This window comes from Coloeus monedula (genome assembly GCF_965178545.1).
Source record: "Coloeus monedula genome assembly, chromosome: 4".
Lineage (NCBI taxonomy): Eukaryota > Metazoa > Chordata > Aves > Passeriformes > Corvidae > Coloeus > Coloeus monedula.
The window spans coordinates 62591789-62604200 of NC_138784.1; the positions used below are offsets into that span (position 1 = coordinate 62591789).

General features: G+C 36.4%; 1 protein-coding gene across 1 annotated transcript in view; it reads right to left on the reverse strand.

Moving 5' to 3' along the window:
* Positions 1 to 534: 534 nt before the first annotated feature.
* The window catches only part of PRKAR2B (protein kinase cAMP-dependent type II regulatory subunit beta), a gene marked incomplete at both ends in the record, with an annotated part of 80613 nt that continues 68735 nt past the window's right edge, over positions 535 to 12412 (reverse strand). Inside the window, 7 exons of the mRNA XM_082280963.1 lie at positions 535 to 668; positions 2108 to 2246; positions 2364 to 2429; positions 3159 to 3233; positions 3804 to 3905; positions 5123 to 5276; positions 6576 to 6682. Of these exons, the coding sequence (XP_082137089.1) occupies positions 535 to 668; positions 2108 to 2246; positions 2364 to 2429; positions 3159 to 3233; positions 3804 to 3905; positions 5123 to 5276; positions 6576 to 6682 (777 nt within the window). The remainder of the gene's footprint in view (positions 669 to 2107; positions 2247 to 2363; positions 2430 to 3158; positions 3234 to 3803; positions 3906 to 5122; positions 5277 to 6575; positions 6683 to 12412) is intronic.

Consider the following 12412-nt stretch of genomic DNA (forward strand, 5'->3'; position numbering starts at 1 on the left):
AAAGTAATATCTACTGTATATCTTCTGTATTAATACATATAAACACTTTGTGTGCACTAATACTTTCAACATATCACATTCAAACTAACAGTCTTTCCAGAAAAGATGTAACCTTTTTGAAGAACAGAAGCTGGTTTAACAAGTTCATCACATGTGGGGTTTTTTTTTTTAAAATCTATTCTTTAAGGAAATGCTGTGTTAAAGGACTTGATTTTCAAAGGTGCTGTGCTAGTACAGGTCGCCCTTGTATCAGATGGAACCATCAATTCTAAGCACTTTTAAAAATCAAGCCCTCCATTTATTGAATTGCTATTTTCTTTACTATTTCTCCACTGTAATAAGTAAAAAAACAAACAAACAAAACCAAAAGAACCACCCAACCAAAACCAAACCAAACCAAACCAAAAAACCCCAATCCCACTCTTAAAATCACAGAAAATGCTTGGCATCTATAGGAAGAGAGACAATTTCTCAGTGGACTAACCACTACTGTGCTATATTCTCATAACAGATCTTGTTGCTCCAATGTTTAGTTCATGCACTGGTATCGGCAATGTCCATGTTTGTTCCAAACAGAGCAACTAGCTGCTCTTCATAGTTTGCAATGTTTCTTTTCAGAATTTCCATACAAGGTCCCAAAAGCCTTTCAAATGCCTGAACATCCATAACTAAGATAAAAAGGGAGAGAAAGAGAAAGAATATGATGTGCTCATCAGTTACAGACACTAATCCTAGTATTTATGATATTCCAATTTAAGATTTTAAATGACAACATATACTACTGAGGCATATATATTGTTTGCACAGAAAGGAACCACTTACCTTAGCAAAACCAAGATCAACCACCACATTGCTGTCTTGAAACTTCATAAATAAACTTGAACTTTCTCTGTTCCTTGTTTTGAAAATATTTTCATAGTAAGATTTATGTTACCCAAAAGCTGGTGAAGAAGTCTGAAGGGGCCTGGATTCCTCCACAGAATAAAGTTTTAAAACCCATGAGATTTCAAAAAGCCACGTCCTTATGTGATGTTGTTGGCTCTATTTGGGTTCTAACAGCCTACTTCCTTGCTCTTTTTATTTGCTTCCACCCAAAGTAAAAATGGTAATGAATACTCATTTTCCCAGCAAATGAGCTAAAAGTTGAAAACAGTAATTCACACGCACTGTCAGTGCACGGCCAACCAGAGTATTTTCTTTATCTGATCACATAATGTGATCCTCTATAGTTCCAGCCAATAGGCCAGGGAGGAAACTTCATATACTTCCAACCTGCTGGCCTGTAATCTCTTGTCTCCCGAGAAATGTTCAAGATGTCTGCTGTTTGGGAAGTACCGGAGATCTTTGTTATTCATCCATAATGGATAATAACATTCTTCCTCACCACTGCCTCTTATTCTTTCCCATGTGTCTTATCTTTGATCTCTACTGCCTGATCATCTCAGTGTGTCTGGAGTTAAGAATTTTAAAAAAATAGAGGAACTTTTTGGTCACTGGCTTGGTCATCAAGTTGTTATGCAGGAATGCCAAATCTATTTTGCAGTTTACAGTTTTCCCGTAATTAGGAGCTAAACATCAGACCATGAAAAACAATGGATGCAAAGGGTTGTCTATGAACACAACTCCTACAGTCTTCACTCTTCCTGTGCCTGAGACTACAGTGTGATGGGATGACTAAATTAACAGCTGGTGAAGACAAAAGAATTTGTTAAAAGCTTAAGTCATGGGGATAAAAAGGCACAGGATTTTTAACAGAATTATTTCTTAGATGAGTCAGTCTACTGAGAAAAGAAACACCTCACCTTTCTGCAGAGTATTAGACATTTATCTGATAGTTATAAGTGGTTTGCAGCAATACTCTGTACTGTCCTAAAACAATATTTACTTCCATACAATCAGAGAAATGTTGGAGAAATGTTGTGTAATAGTATTTATCGATTGCAAGTAAGTTTTGCAGGTAAGTTATACAAATAGTAATGCACAATAATAGGTGATTACTGAAACAACCTTAAATCTTATATTCTGGAGAAAGACAGAGTCACAATAGAAACAACCAAACAGATTATGTGTCATTTTATATTATATATAAAATAATATTGAATAATACCTAAACATTTGACAGTGCCAAGAGCAAAAGCAGAAGCAGCTCGGGGTTTGTTGGTTACAAGAGCAAGTTCTCCAAAATACTGTCCTCTTGAGCATCGAGCTATTTCTACTGCTCCATTCTCTTCTAGATCTTGTTTACCCTGAAATACCATGTAAAAAAAGAAAGAGAAAGAAAGAGTATGAGAGGAGAAATTTGCCGAACTCAGGATTTTAGTGACAATGGTAAAAAAAAAAAAGGTTGTTTTAGGGATGCTTACCTTCCTTGTCATTATAATCCTTACTTCTCCAGATTCCACAATAAAGAAAGAATCAGCCAAGTCACCCTGCACAAGAAAAAAAATAAAGTGAGTAAAAAAAGTGTAAAATTTCCTTTTAGTTTCATGGTAGCATCATAATATTTGCAACCAGTGCCTTGGAGCTCCTCTTTTTGATACCTGTTGCAAAAGAAACCACTTTTAAATTGAAAACGATACTCTAGACAAATAGCAATCAAAACATCTATACAGAACTGTCAGCAAGGCCTTTTTATGAAAAGACATAGCTGACTGTGCCTTACACAAAAAGCAGAGAAAACCAATGTTGTGGAAGATTTTTAGGATCCTTACGACTATTTATCCACTTCTGTGTTCCTCCCAAATTATTTTCCTTACCAAGTTTCCAATATAAAAAGCCTCAGGGGCTGTGTGATATCCACTAAATATTCTGGGGCAAGACAATCACAAGAGTTTCTTCTTGAAAAGGTTACCATATTTTAACAACAAGACCAAGGTGAGTCTTCAGTACTCCTCACTGGAAGCATACTTACAAAGTTTGAATTTCTAAGTATACTAAAAATGTTGACTCCTTTATTTATGCCAACAAAGAGGGTTGTTTTTGAAAGTATCGTAAGTGAAAAGTGAGCTTTTGAAACAAAATAGCCACCTCTTACATTTAAGATTCATTGATTTAATGTGAGAAAGAAAAATAGGGTTTGAAAGTATGCATTGTCTATAAATAACATGATCATTGTTAACTATTATGAAAGAAAAACTAAAACTAGGAAGAAACTGTACCTGAGCAATGATTTGTTCTCCATCTTTGTACACTTTGGTACCGATCACATCAACCACTTTTAAACGCTCAGATACCTTCATTTAAAAAAAGAAAATGTAAGAAATATTTGGTTAACATTATGATAGCATATATTTAGAAAGCCCTTTCATATTTCTTTCCATGAATCTTTGCACAGAATAGTGTATCTTTATTTTCCTGGTTTGATTACAATTAAAAAAAGAACTGCTGAATAGTGTTCCAGAGGGTATATTACATATTTAACAGCTATTCTGATATGCTTCTATTTTTGTAAGAAGCCTTCAAAAATTATGTTCAGAAAAGCATGCATGTAAAAATATGTGTAAAAATATAGCTGATAAAATATTTTTAAATTCCCCAAGTCATTGTTTAATTTTATTGGCTAATATCTCGTAAAACTAAGTTTAGGGAAACTGAAAGTAAAGTTAATTTAGGTTTTAAAATACAACATGAATAATAATTATTTATCCTAAATTAAAAAAAAAATTTAAATGTCCTTTTCCAAAAAAAAGTATGCAAACTTTTAATGTTCAGACACTTCCAATGCCAAATTTAAAGTCTTCAAAAGCAGAATCTTATCAGGTAGGTCCAATACAACCATTAAAATAATGCAATAAAAATCTTACTTCTAAAGATTTAAGGAATGGCAATGACTCAATAAAACTTTCATACATTCTTCTCTTTTTGGCATTATTTTTTACAATGATTCTTCGGAATGTTACCCTATCCTGTAAACACAAAGAGAAAAAGAGAGTTTACTAACTGAAAATATGTGCTAGAAAATACTTTAGACCTGGCTGAATATGATCAAATTACCCAGTTTTAGTCATACAGTGTAGCTGTCAACCTGACTGGTCTCTCCCTACAGTCAGTTGAGAAAGATTCCTCTAGAGGTCAATCAAGAGCTGCTAAAGTTAAGCTCCTGATGTGATCACACTATGAAAATCTCTGCCGAGAGTACATACTGAGTTCACGTACAGAGGATAGAGTTTACAGCAGTGAACACTGAGTGGGCAATTTAGGATATTTAAGAAATCCTCAATATTTAGATGTTTAATTTACAAAGTTAATTCATTATCCTGAGGTCCCATACAATCTCAAATTGGTATGTACTCAAAGAGGCTTTTTATATAAACAAAACCAAAATACATTAATCTGGGTCTTAGGTCACAGTCCACTTTCTGCTATTTCAGCACAACAAGACTCACTGCTGCCCTAAACAGCCAACTGAACATTCCTTAGGATTTGGCCATGCAAATGAACCAGACAGATGGAAAAGCTACACACATGGTGTTTTCTTCTCTTAACTTTGTGTGGCTGTGCCCTGGTGACAGGCAGAGGGGAAATGCATTGCAAGCCTTCACTGCTACAGTGGGCACTTACTAGCTAACACAATCCAATCCAGTTTAAAGCCATTCTTACAGTTTCCTAAACAATCCCAAAAGTCACATGGATTAAGTTGGTGAAAAAACATGTTTCATTTCAATCCTGAGGTCAGTCATTGGATCAATATGTATATCTTGAAGATGATGGCCATCCCAGTTTTACTTTTGTGGTAAATTAGCTTACTCTTGTCAAAGATCCAGGTAGTATAACACTAGTAAATAACCTCATATTGGAATTTTACTCTGGAAACAAAGGCATTTCCAATCAAGACGTGGGGAAAAAAATTAATATGCAATTATCAAGTGGTTTTCAATTTGGGAAATTATAATTAATTTTTTTTTTTTTTAAGTCAGTATTTTATTAATCCTCAGATTTGCATCTGTGGATTCTGGAAAAAGATAGCATTTTGTTGGGATTTCTCAGGATTTCTAGAATTAAACTTTCTGAAATTATAATTTTTTTTTTTTTTTTTTTTTTTTTACTGCTTATATAGCATGCCAGTGAAATCTATATAGAATATATTTTTTTAAAGATAGCTTAAAAGAAGCACTCTACTTACCAAACCCCAGATGGAACCAGGAGAGGTAGCTATAATTGTAGCTGCTCTGGGTGTATTGTACATTAAGGCCAACTCACCAAAACATCCTCGATTATCATAGGTTCCGACACACCTCCCAACACCATCACACTTTACATAAATATCATATGTACCTCTGTTAATAAAATATATAAATACCATGAGTTGAATCCAGCCTGGCCTTTGCTAAGCAGCCTCTCACGATATTTTTTATACTGTGAATTCCAAAGATAAAGCATTTGAAATATATGTTTGCTGGCTTAAGTGATATTAAATACCTTGTAAAGACATCTCAATGACTTCTATAAATAATAAATAATATAAATAATCCTCTTTATGGGGAAGGATAGGGTTATTAGTTTTTACATTAACTCAGTTTAAAGATAGAATGGATGTACAGTGATCTATCACCAGAACTTATTAAAAATTAAGATCTAACTTAGTATCTGTTTCTTAATTTCATTTTAACCACACTAAATACAAATGTCACAAGTCTTTGCAAAAATTGCTATGATAGGATCACTGAAATAATTATACAAGCTATTTAATATTTTAAATATTTTAAAGTAGTAATTTCTAATGAAACAAACAACACAGATGTAGGAAACAGAAGGAATGTATCTGAGGAGCAACATAAGATCATGAAATAAATATATGCATTTTTCTAATATATTGTGCATTTCTTCTCACCATCGTTAATTTAATAGTTGTTTGTTTGTTTGTTTTTTTTTTTTTGCTTTGGGAATGCAGAAAAATCTGATCTCTTGTAAAACATCAATTTGCCATGCCCATTGATGCTGAGCCATCATTTTCTTCAGTGCTGAATATCTGTATGGTATGCACTGATAAATCCTGTGAATGTAATGCAAAAATCTGTGTACTTATTTCATTGATAGGGGACACAGAGGTGATAACCCTACACCTAAAAACCACAAGGCTGACGGAATATTGTAAAGTCCCTGCAGTCTTTTGGGTAAGAGATGACAAACTGTAACCTCAGAAGGCTGAAAAATATTGTCTTTCCAGCACAGAATCCTGACACACTTTTATGATCATCTGATTTAATATTTCAGTTAGAAGGGTCCTACAACAATAATTTTGTCCACCTGCCTGACCACTTCAGGACTGCCCAAAAATTAAAGACTGCTATTAAAAGAATTGTCCCAATGCCCCTTAAACACTGACAGGCTTGGGGCATCGACCTCCTCTCTAGGAGGCTTTTTCCAGTGCTTGACCTCATTTGGTAAAGAAATGCTTCCTAATGTCAAATCTAAACCTCTCCTGGCACAGCTTTGAACCATTCCCATGAGTCCTGTCACTGGATACCAAGAGGAAAGCTGTAATGTAAGTGTTAAATACAACTTCATAGAATACAGACTTTTCTCAATGGAATTTTGCATAATACTTTGTGTTATAATAAGACACAGCAATTCACCTGTCAATGACGTAGAAGTTGTCACCATCATCCCCTTGATCAATTACATGTTCCCCTCCTTCAACCATCTTTTCAAACATTGCATCCAACACCTGAGACATCTGTTCCTGTTTAAAAGAACACAAAGACAAGAAATTATCTGCTTTTAAAATTTTACTCTTCAAATTAACTAACTGGCCAGCTTCCCAATATGCAGATAAAAAATGTTAATGGTGGAAAATATTCATGCTACAGAAATGCGTGGATCAATAATAGAAAGACAGCTCTATTTAGTATTCAGTGTTAGGTTTTCCTCTTCCAGTGTTCAGAGCACAGCTTCCCACTTGTCACTGCAAATGATAAAATAGATCTTCCTTGCAACGTAAATTGCTCATGACCATCCAAAGACAGAATTTCACCCTTCACAAGTGAGTAACGTTATACCCTTGAAAAAAACCCTGTATCCATTATTCTAAATGATACATTTACCTGAATTTGTCTTTAGAACTTCCTTATAGAATTTAGTTTCAAAATAATTGTGAAGTATTTTGGAAGTCTAAGTTTACAATGCCTGCAGAATGTTGGGCCAGATGCAACTATAAAGGTCTGCAGTGCTTTGGCTGAGTAAGTAAATGCTGGACTCATTGGGAAGTAGGAATTTACACACAGCTACAAAACTACTTTGTTGAGAGAGAAATGTTAACAGACTAACCAAATGTGATCATTTTAATTATGACTGACTAATAACAAAAACAAAGCATTAATTACTTAATTTGTCTTATTTAATGTAAATCTCCTAAAACTTGACTATTCACATCCAGAAAAAACAAACACAGCTCATTGTGAATTAAGAATCCTAAAAAGATAAATTAAAAATTTAAATTTTATTTTTGGTTTATTCTGTAATATGCCTAGAATTCTATACTCTACTTCTTGAAACTTATTAAGTATGTATCATACTGAAACAGGCAGATTCTAGTGAAAACCGTGATAGAAAAAGCCTGTAAATTTGCATTTTGCAGAGGTTTGATTCACAGCATTTCCAGCCACTGAAAGATGGATGGCATTTGCCTTTCCAAAGAACACCAGCCTAAGTCAGTCCTCTAGAATCCTCCTGCAGCCCCTGGACAGAGATAACCATACAAGATAGTTCAGAATAATTCTCTAGAAATTTCCCTTTCTTTCCTCTGAGGATAGAGAGATCTACTGTACCTCCCAGTTACACACAATTTTTAGACAGATAAATTAGGTGTAATGAATTCCATCCTTATGCTGTTGAATTTTTTACTTACTGAAAGCTTTTAAAAATACCAGCAGTACCATGTTACCCAAGCCTTTTTGAAAAATGGAAGCTGAATACAAGTTTTCCTTCACAGAGCTGGCTGTGTGTGGGCACAAAGAACAACAGAATGGCAGTATCCATCTTTAGTGCAGTCGATCATGGTAAAGTACAGGGAGACATCAGGCAGCCCTCCTGGCCAGCAGGCCAGCAAAGGATCATTTAACTATGTCTCTGTTCAGTACCTTTGTTAGTATAGACAGGTATGTATTTGAAAAAAGATGGATCATTTCAGATATCAGTGAATGTGTTATAGTTCATTTCAGAGAAAGAAAAGTGTGAGTGGGTGCCATTGGGAGAGACTGAAAATCATGTACAGGAGTTGCCTTTTAAAAACTTCCATGCTTAAATGAATAGGTAAGATTACTTCATTCTTTTCAGTCCTCTCTATGTAAACAAGGAGAAATTCCTACAGAATCTGCAAAATTGACCCAATGTCAGCTTGTATTCTGAAGCACTTGAAACAGCACCTTCCCTTCCTCTGGCTTTACATCTGAATTGGCAAAGTGGCTCCCCAACCAACAGCCCTTGTCTGCCTTTTGACAACAAGTGAGAACATACAGAATGCTCCACACTTCATGGGAGGCTAGAGGCCATGTTATCATCTAAGTGCAAGCAATGCAAGAAAAATGGATTATATGGGCATCGAACCCTAGAAATTAAAATATTTCCAAGATACCTTGGGAAAAAAGGTTAAACCAAAAAGACAGTTATTTCCAGCAATGGAGGAATAACACATATAGTTAAAATCTTTATTCAGTGTGCTTCATCTTGGATTTCTGGTTAAAACATTTTCAATCTCATAACTATGAATCCAGCTCACTAAACCACAACTTTTCCAGTATGTAAATCTACAATTTTTTAATGCAACTGAGTAGAATTCGCAAATCCAATTCCCTTTTAAAAATGTTTAAAACACGTGAAGATATTTAATACATCTGAGAGCAGTCTACTAACTGCTGAAGCATTGCATATGAATTTTAACTTCCTAAATAAACTGCAACTAACTTAAAGGCAAGTGGTCCCTTTCCTAAAATTTTCCACTTTAAATTAAGACAGAGCAGACTGCAGTAACCAAACCAGGAACATGGTTTTTGCTTTTACAATGAGAATTACATAACTTGCTTGCCCAGTTTGCTCTATGTGAATCCTCTTGAATCTCTGCCAGACTGAGGCTCAATTTACCGACACCCTCTGTCATTACTTTGAAAAGATAAAGATAGGTAATTTTAGAATTAAAAAGCAGATCTGTTTTATAAACAGAAATAATTCTAGTATTTTGTAAAATGGTGCAGTCTAAATGCTTTTTTCCCTTAAAGCAGTTCTACCTTCAAAAACACATGTAAAATGAAAACAGGATGAGGGGGTTTTTGTGACTGACTGGCCTACAGTTCCCTGGGTCCTTTTCACTTCCTTTTTAAAAAATGGGAATTATGTTTCCCTTTTTCAAATCACTGGACTGCCATGACTTCTCAAATAAGATGGGTAGTGGCTTAGCCACATCCTTAGAAAGTTCCCTCAAGACCCATGGGCATATCTCGTCAGGTCCCATGGACCTGTGCTCCTTCAGTCACCTGAGATGTTCTTGAACTCAGTTGGGGTTGTTCTACAGTGGTGGCTCTTCATTCTCCCCATGCCTGCTTTCACCTTCTGCAGCTTGGGCAGTGTGGCTGCAGCACTTGCTGGTGAAGACTGAGGCAAAAAAGTTGTAGAGTACCTGAGCCTTCTCCATGTCCTGAGTAACCAGGTCTCCCACACCCTTCCTGAGAGGACCCACATTTTTCCTAGTCTGTTTTTTATCACTGACATATCTAAAGAAGCTTTTTTTATTACCCTTGATGTCCTTGGCCAGATTTACTTCTGTCCATGCTTTAATTAACTTCCTAACAGTCCACATAACATCTCTTCCTGCTGCCTCCTCTGTTGCTTGGAGAAGGACATTAACATCAATGCATTCCAAGATTGCCCGTGCCCTGCTAGATTTTCCCTCTGACAGATGTTGGGAGTAGTTGAAGGGCCCCCATGAGGACCAGGAGCTGTGAATGTGAGGCTGCTCCAATCTGTCTGTAGAGAACCTCCTGCTCAGTTTTCCTGGTTGGGCAGCTGTAGAAGACCCCCACTATAATGTCACCTGTCCCTGCCCTCCCTTTAATGCTGACCCATAGGCTCTCTGTCAGCTCCTCATCCATCCCCAGGTGGAACTACATGCACTCCAGCTGGTCATTGATGTAGAGGGCAACACCACCTACTTGTGTCCTCTTCCTGTCCTTCCTAAAGATCCTGTATCCTTCCATCTCAGTGGAGTCATGGGAATTGTCCCACCATGCTCCTGTGATGCCAGTAAGTCCTGCATTAGTAAGGTGTGTGCAAGCCTGTTGCATTGCCATTCCATATTGGAAATGCACAGAATTTTGTACACATTTACAATTGCTTACAAAAGGCAGGATGAGATTTAGAAGAACAAAGCCCCAGACAGGAATGATAAATGATTTACCAAGGACATCCCCCTGACACAGTGTGTGATTCCATCCCTCTTGCCAGGTCAAGTGAAAAGCTACAACTAAACACTCACAACTCTCCTCTCATAGACTTTGTATCACAAAGTACTGTCCTCCAGATGCATGTTGCTGTGTTTGAAAATAGTATGTTAACCTCAATTTCTCTCAAGTCAACAAAACAAACATGGCAATCACAGCTCAACACAATTCCTTGTCAACAATTAGATAATAGATGTTAAGTATAATTGAGATTATATTTAGTACACATCTCACACAGATTAAAAATCCAGTCAGTTGTATGTCCTTGCAAGACAGCTTTTATTCAAGAGAGCTGGTAGACCATGGCATGTCCTTCCCAAATGCCAAAGGCTCTTTTAACTGCCAAACTACCAAGTGCTTTGCTACTGCTGTGCCAGGTATGTGTCTTCTTAATATCAGTTTATAAATTTACTGTGAGCTGTTTTGTAAAAGGAAAAAGGATAAAGTTCTCCATACTAAACTCAAACACTGGGGTTTCCAAGAAGCATCAATGTTTAAACTGCTGATATAAATGTTTGTTGTTTGACAAAGTACTACCTGAATCAATCAAGGCACTGTAGATAAAATGGAAAGTAGGGCGTGACCATCACTGGCAGTCATGACAATGACAAATGCAGAAAGTAACTTCTGAAAATTTTCTTTCCTGACTTTTAGAAAAGGTATTCAGAGGACAGAAGGCATAGCTACATTTTTACAATTAAAATGATGTGGCATCTAACAGCAAACTGAGCCAATCCTAATCTGGCATTTGACAGGAGCTGGTAAAATCCAGCTATCAAGCTGTGTGCATTAAATCTCTAAAGTAATGGATGGTATGTTGGGATTATATATGCTTGGGAATCCCACAAAAGAATGAGCATGCTGCTGGAGTGCTCCCTGGTAGACAGGAAACCTCAGTTAATTTCCTTTTTAGATCCAAGACAGCCTGCACAATCCAGTGGGCAGAAGACTTCCTTGCACTTTAGCAAAATAGTAGCAACAAGACTTGCTTGTCTCATATGTAAAAACATTCTGAGACACAGCTGTAAGATTATCATGTGAACAAAGTGAATCGACAGTTCTTCTATTGTCCCTGAGTTCATAAAATGAGCCCCAGTTAAAACGGCATCCTGCTGGCCACCTTTTCCTCACTTTGTGTAATTTGAAATATCAACAAATTAATATTCAACATGGTATTAAGAAGTCAATGAAGCAGACAATACCAGAAAAGGAAGGGGACTGGGGATGGGGAGGGGGGGAGAGGTAGCAAATGTTAGCAAAACACAAGCAAGAAAACCATGGGAAGTAAAGGACTTCTTAAATTATCAACTCAGAAACTTGTAGAGGAAGATAAATTACAGAATTCATGTCTACACCTCTCCGCATTTGTTTTTCAAAACAAAACCATGCACATATGCTCCAGCGGAACTCTGATAAAAATGTTAGCAGCAATATTGATCCAATTCAAAATATTTAATTCCCTTGTGTAATATCCACTTTTAAACTAATGAAAAGGTATTTATTTCTTCACTCTCAAAGAATCTAATTTGTATTTCAATGTACAATCAATATTTTCAAGCAACAGTATTTTCCTTGAGAATATACCTTAACCGTCTTCCACACAGTTACATGCTAAATTAGTACTCTGCCTCTGGAATATCATGCATATGCCCATCAGACAGGCTCAGTAACACATTTCATACTTTGTAACTACCCCAAGTGCCACAACTACACATCTTTTAAATACCTCCAGGGATGGTGACCAAAACATTTTCCTGAGCAGTCTCTTCCAATGCTTGACAACTCTTTCAGTGAAGAAATTTTTCCTAATATCCAATCTAAACCTCCCCTGGGTCAATTTGAGACCATTTCCTCTGGTCCTGTTACCTAGGAAAAGACACTGACCCCCACCTGGCCACAGCCTCCTTTCAGGCAGTTGTAGAGACCAATAAGGTCTCCCCTGAGCCTCCTTTTCTCCAGGCTAAACATCCCCAGGTCCCTCA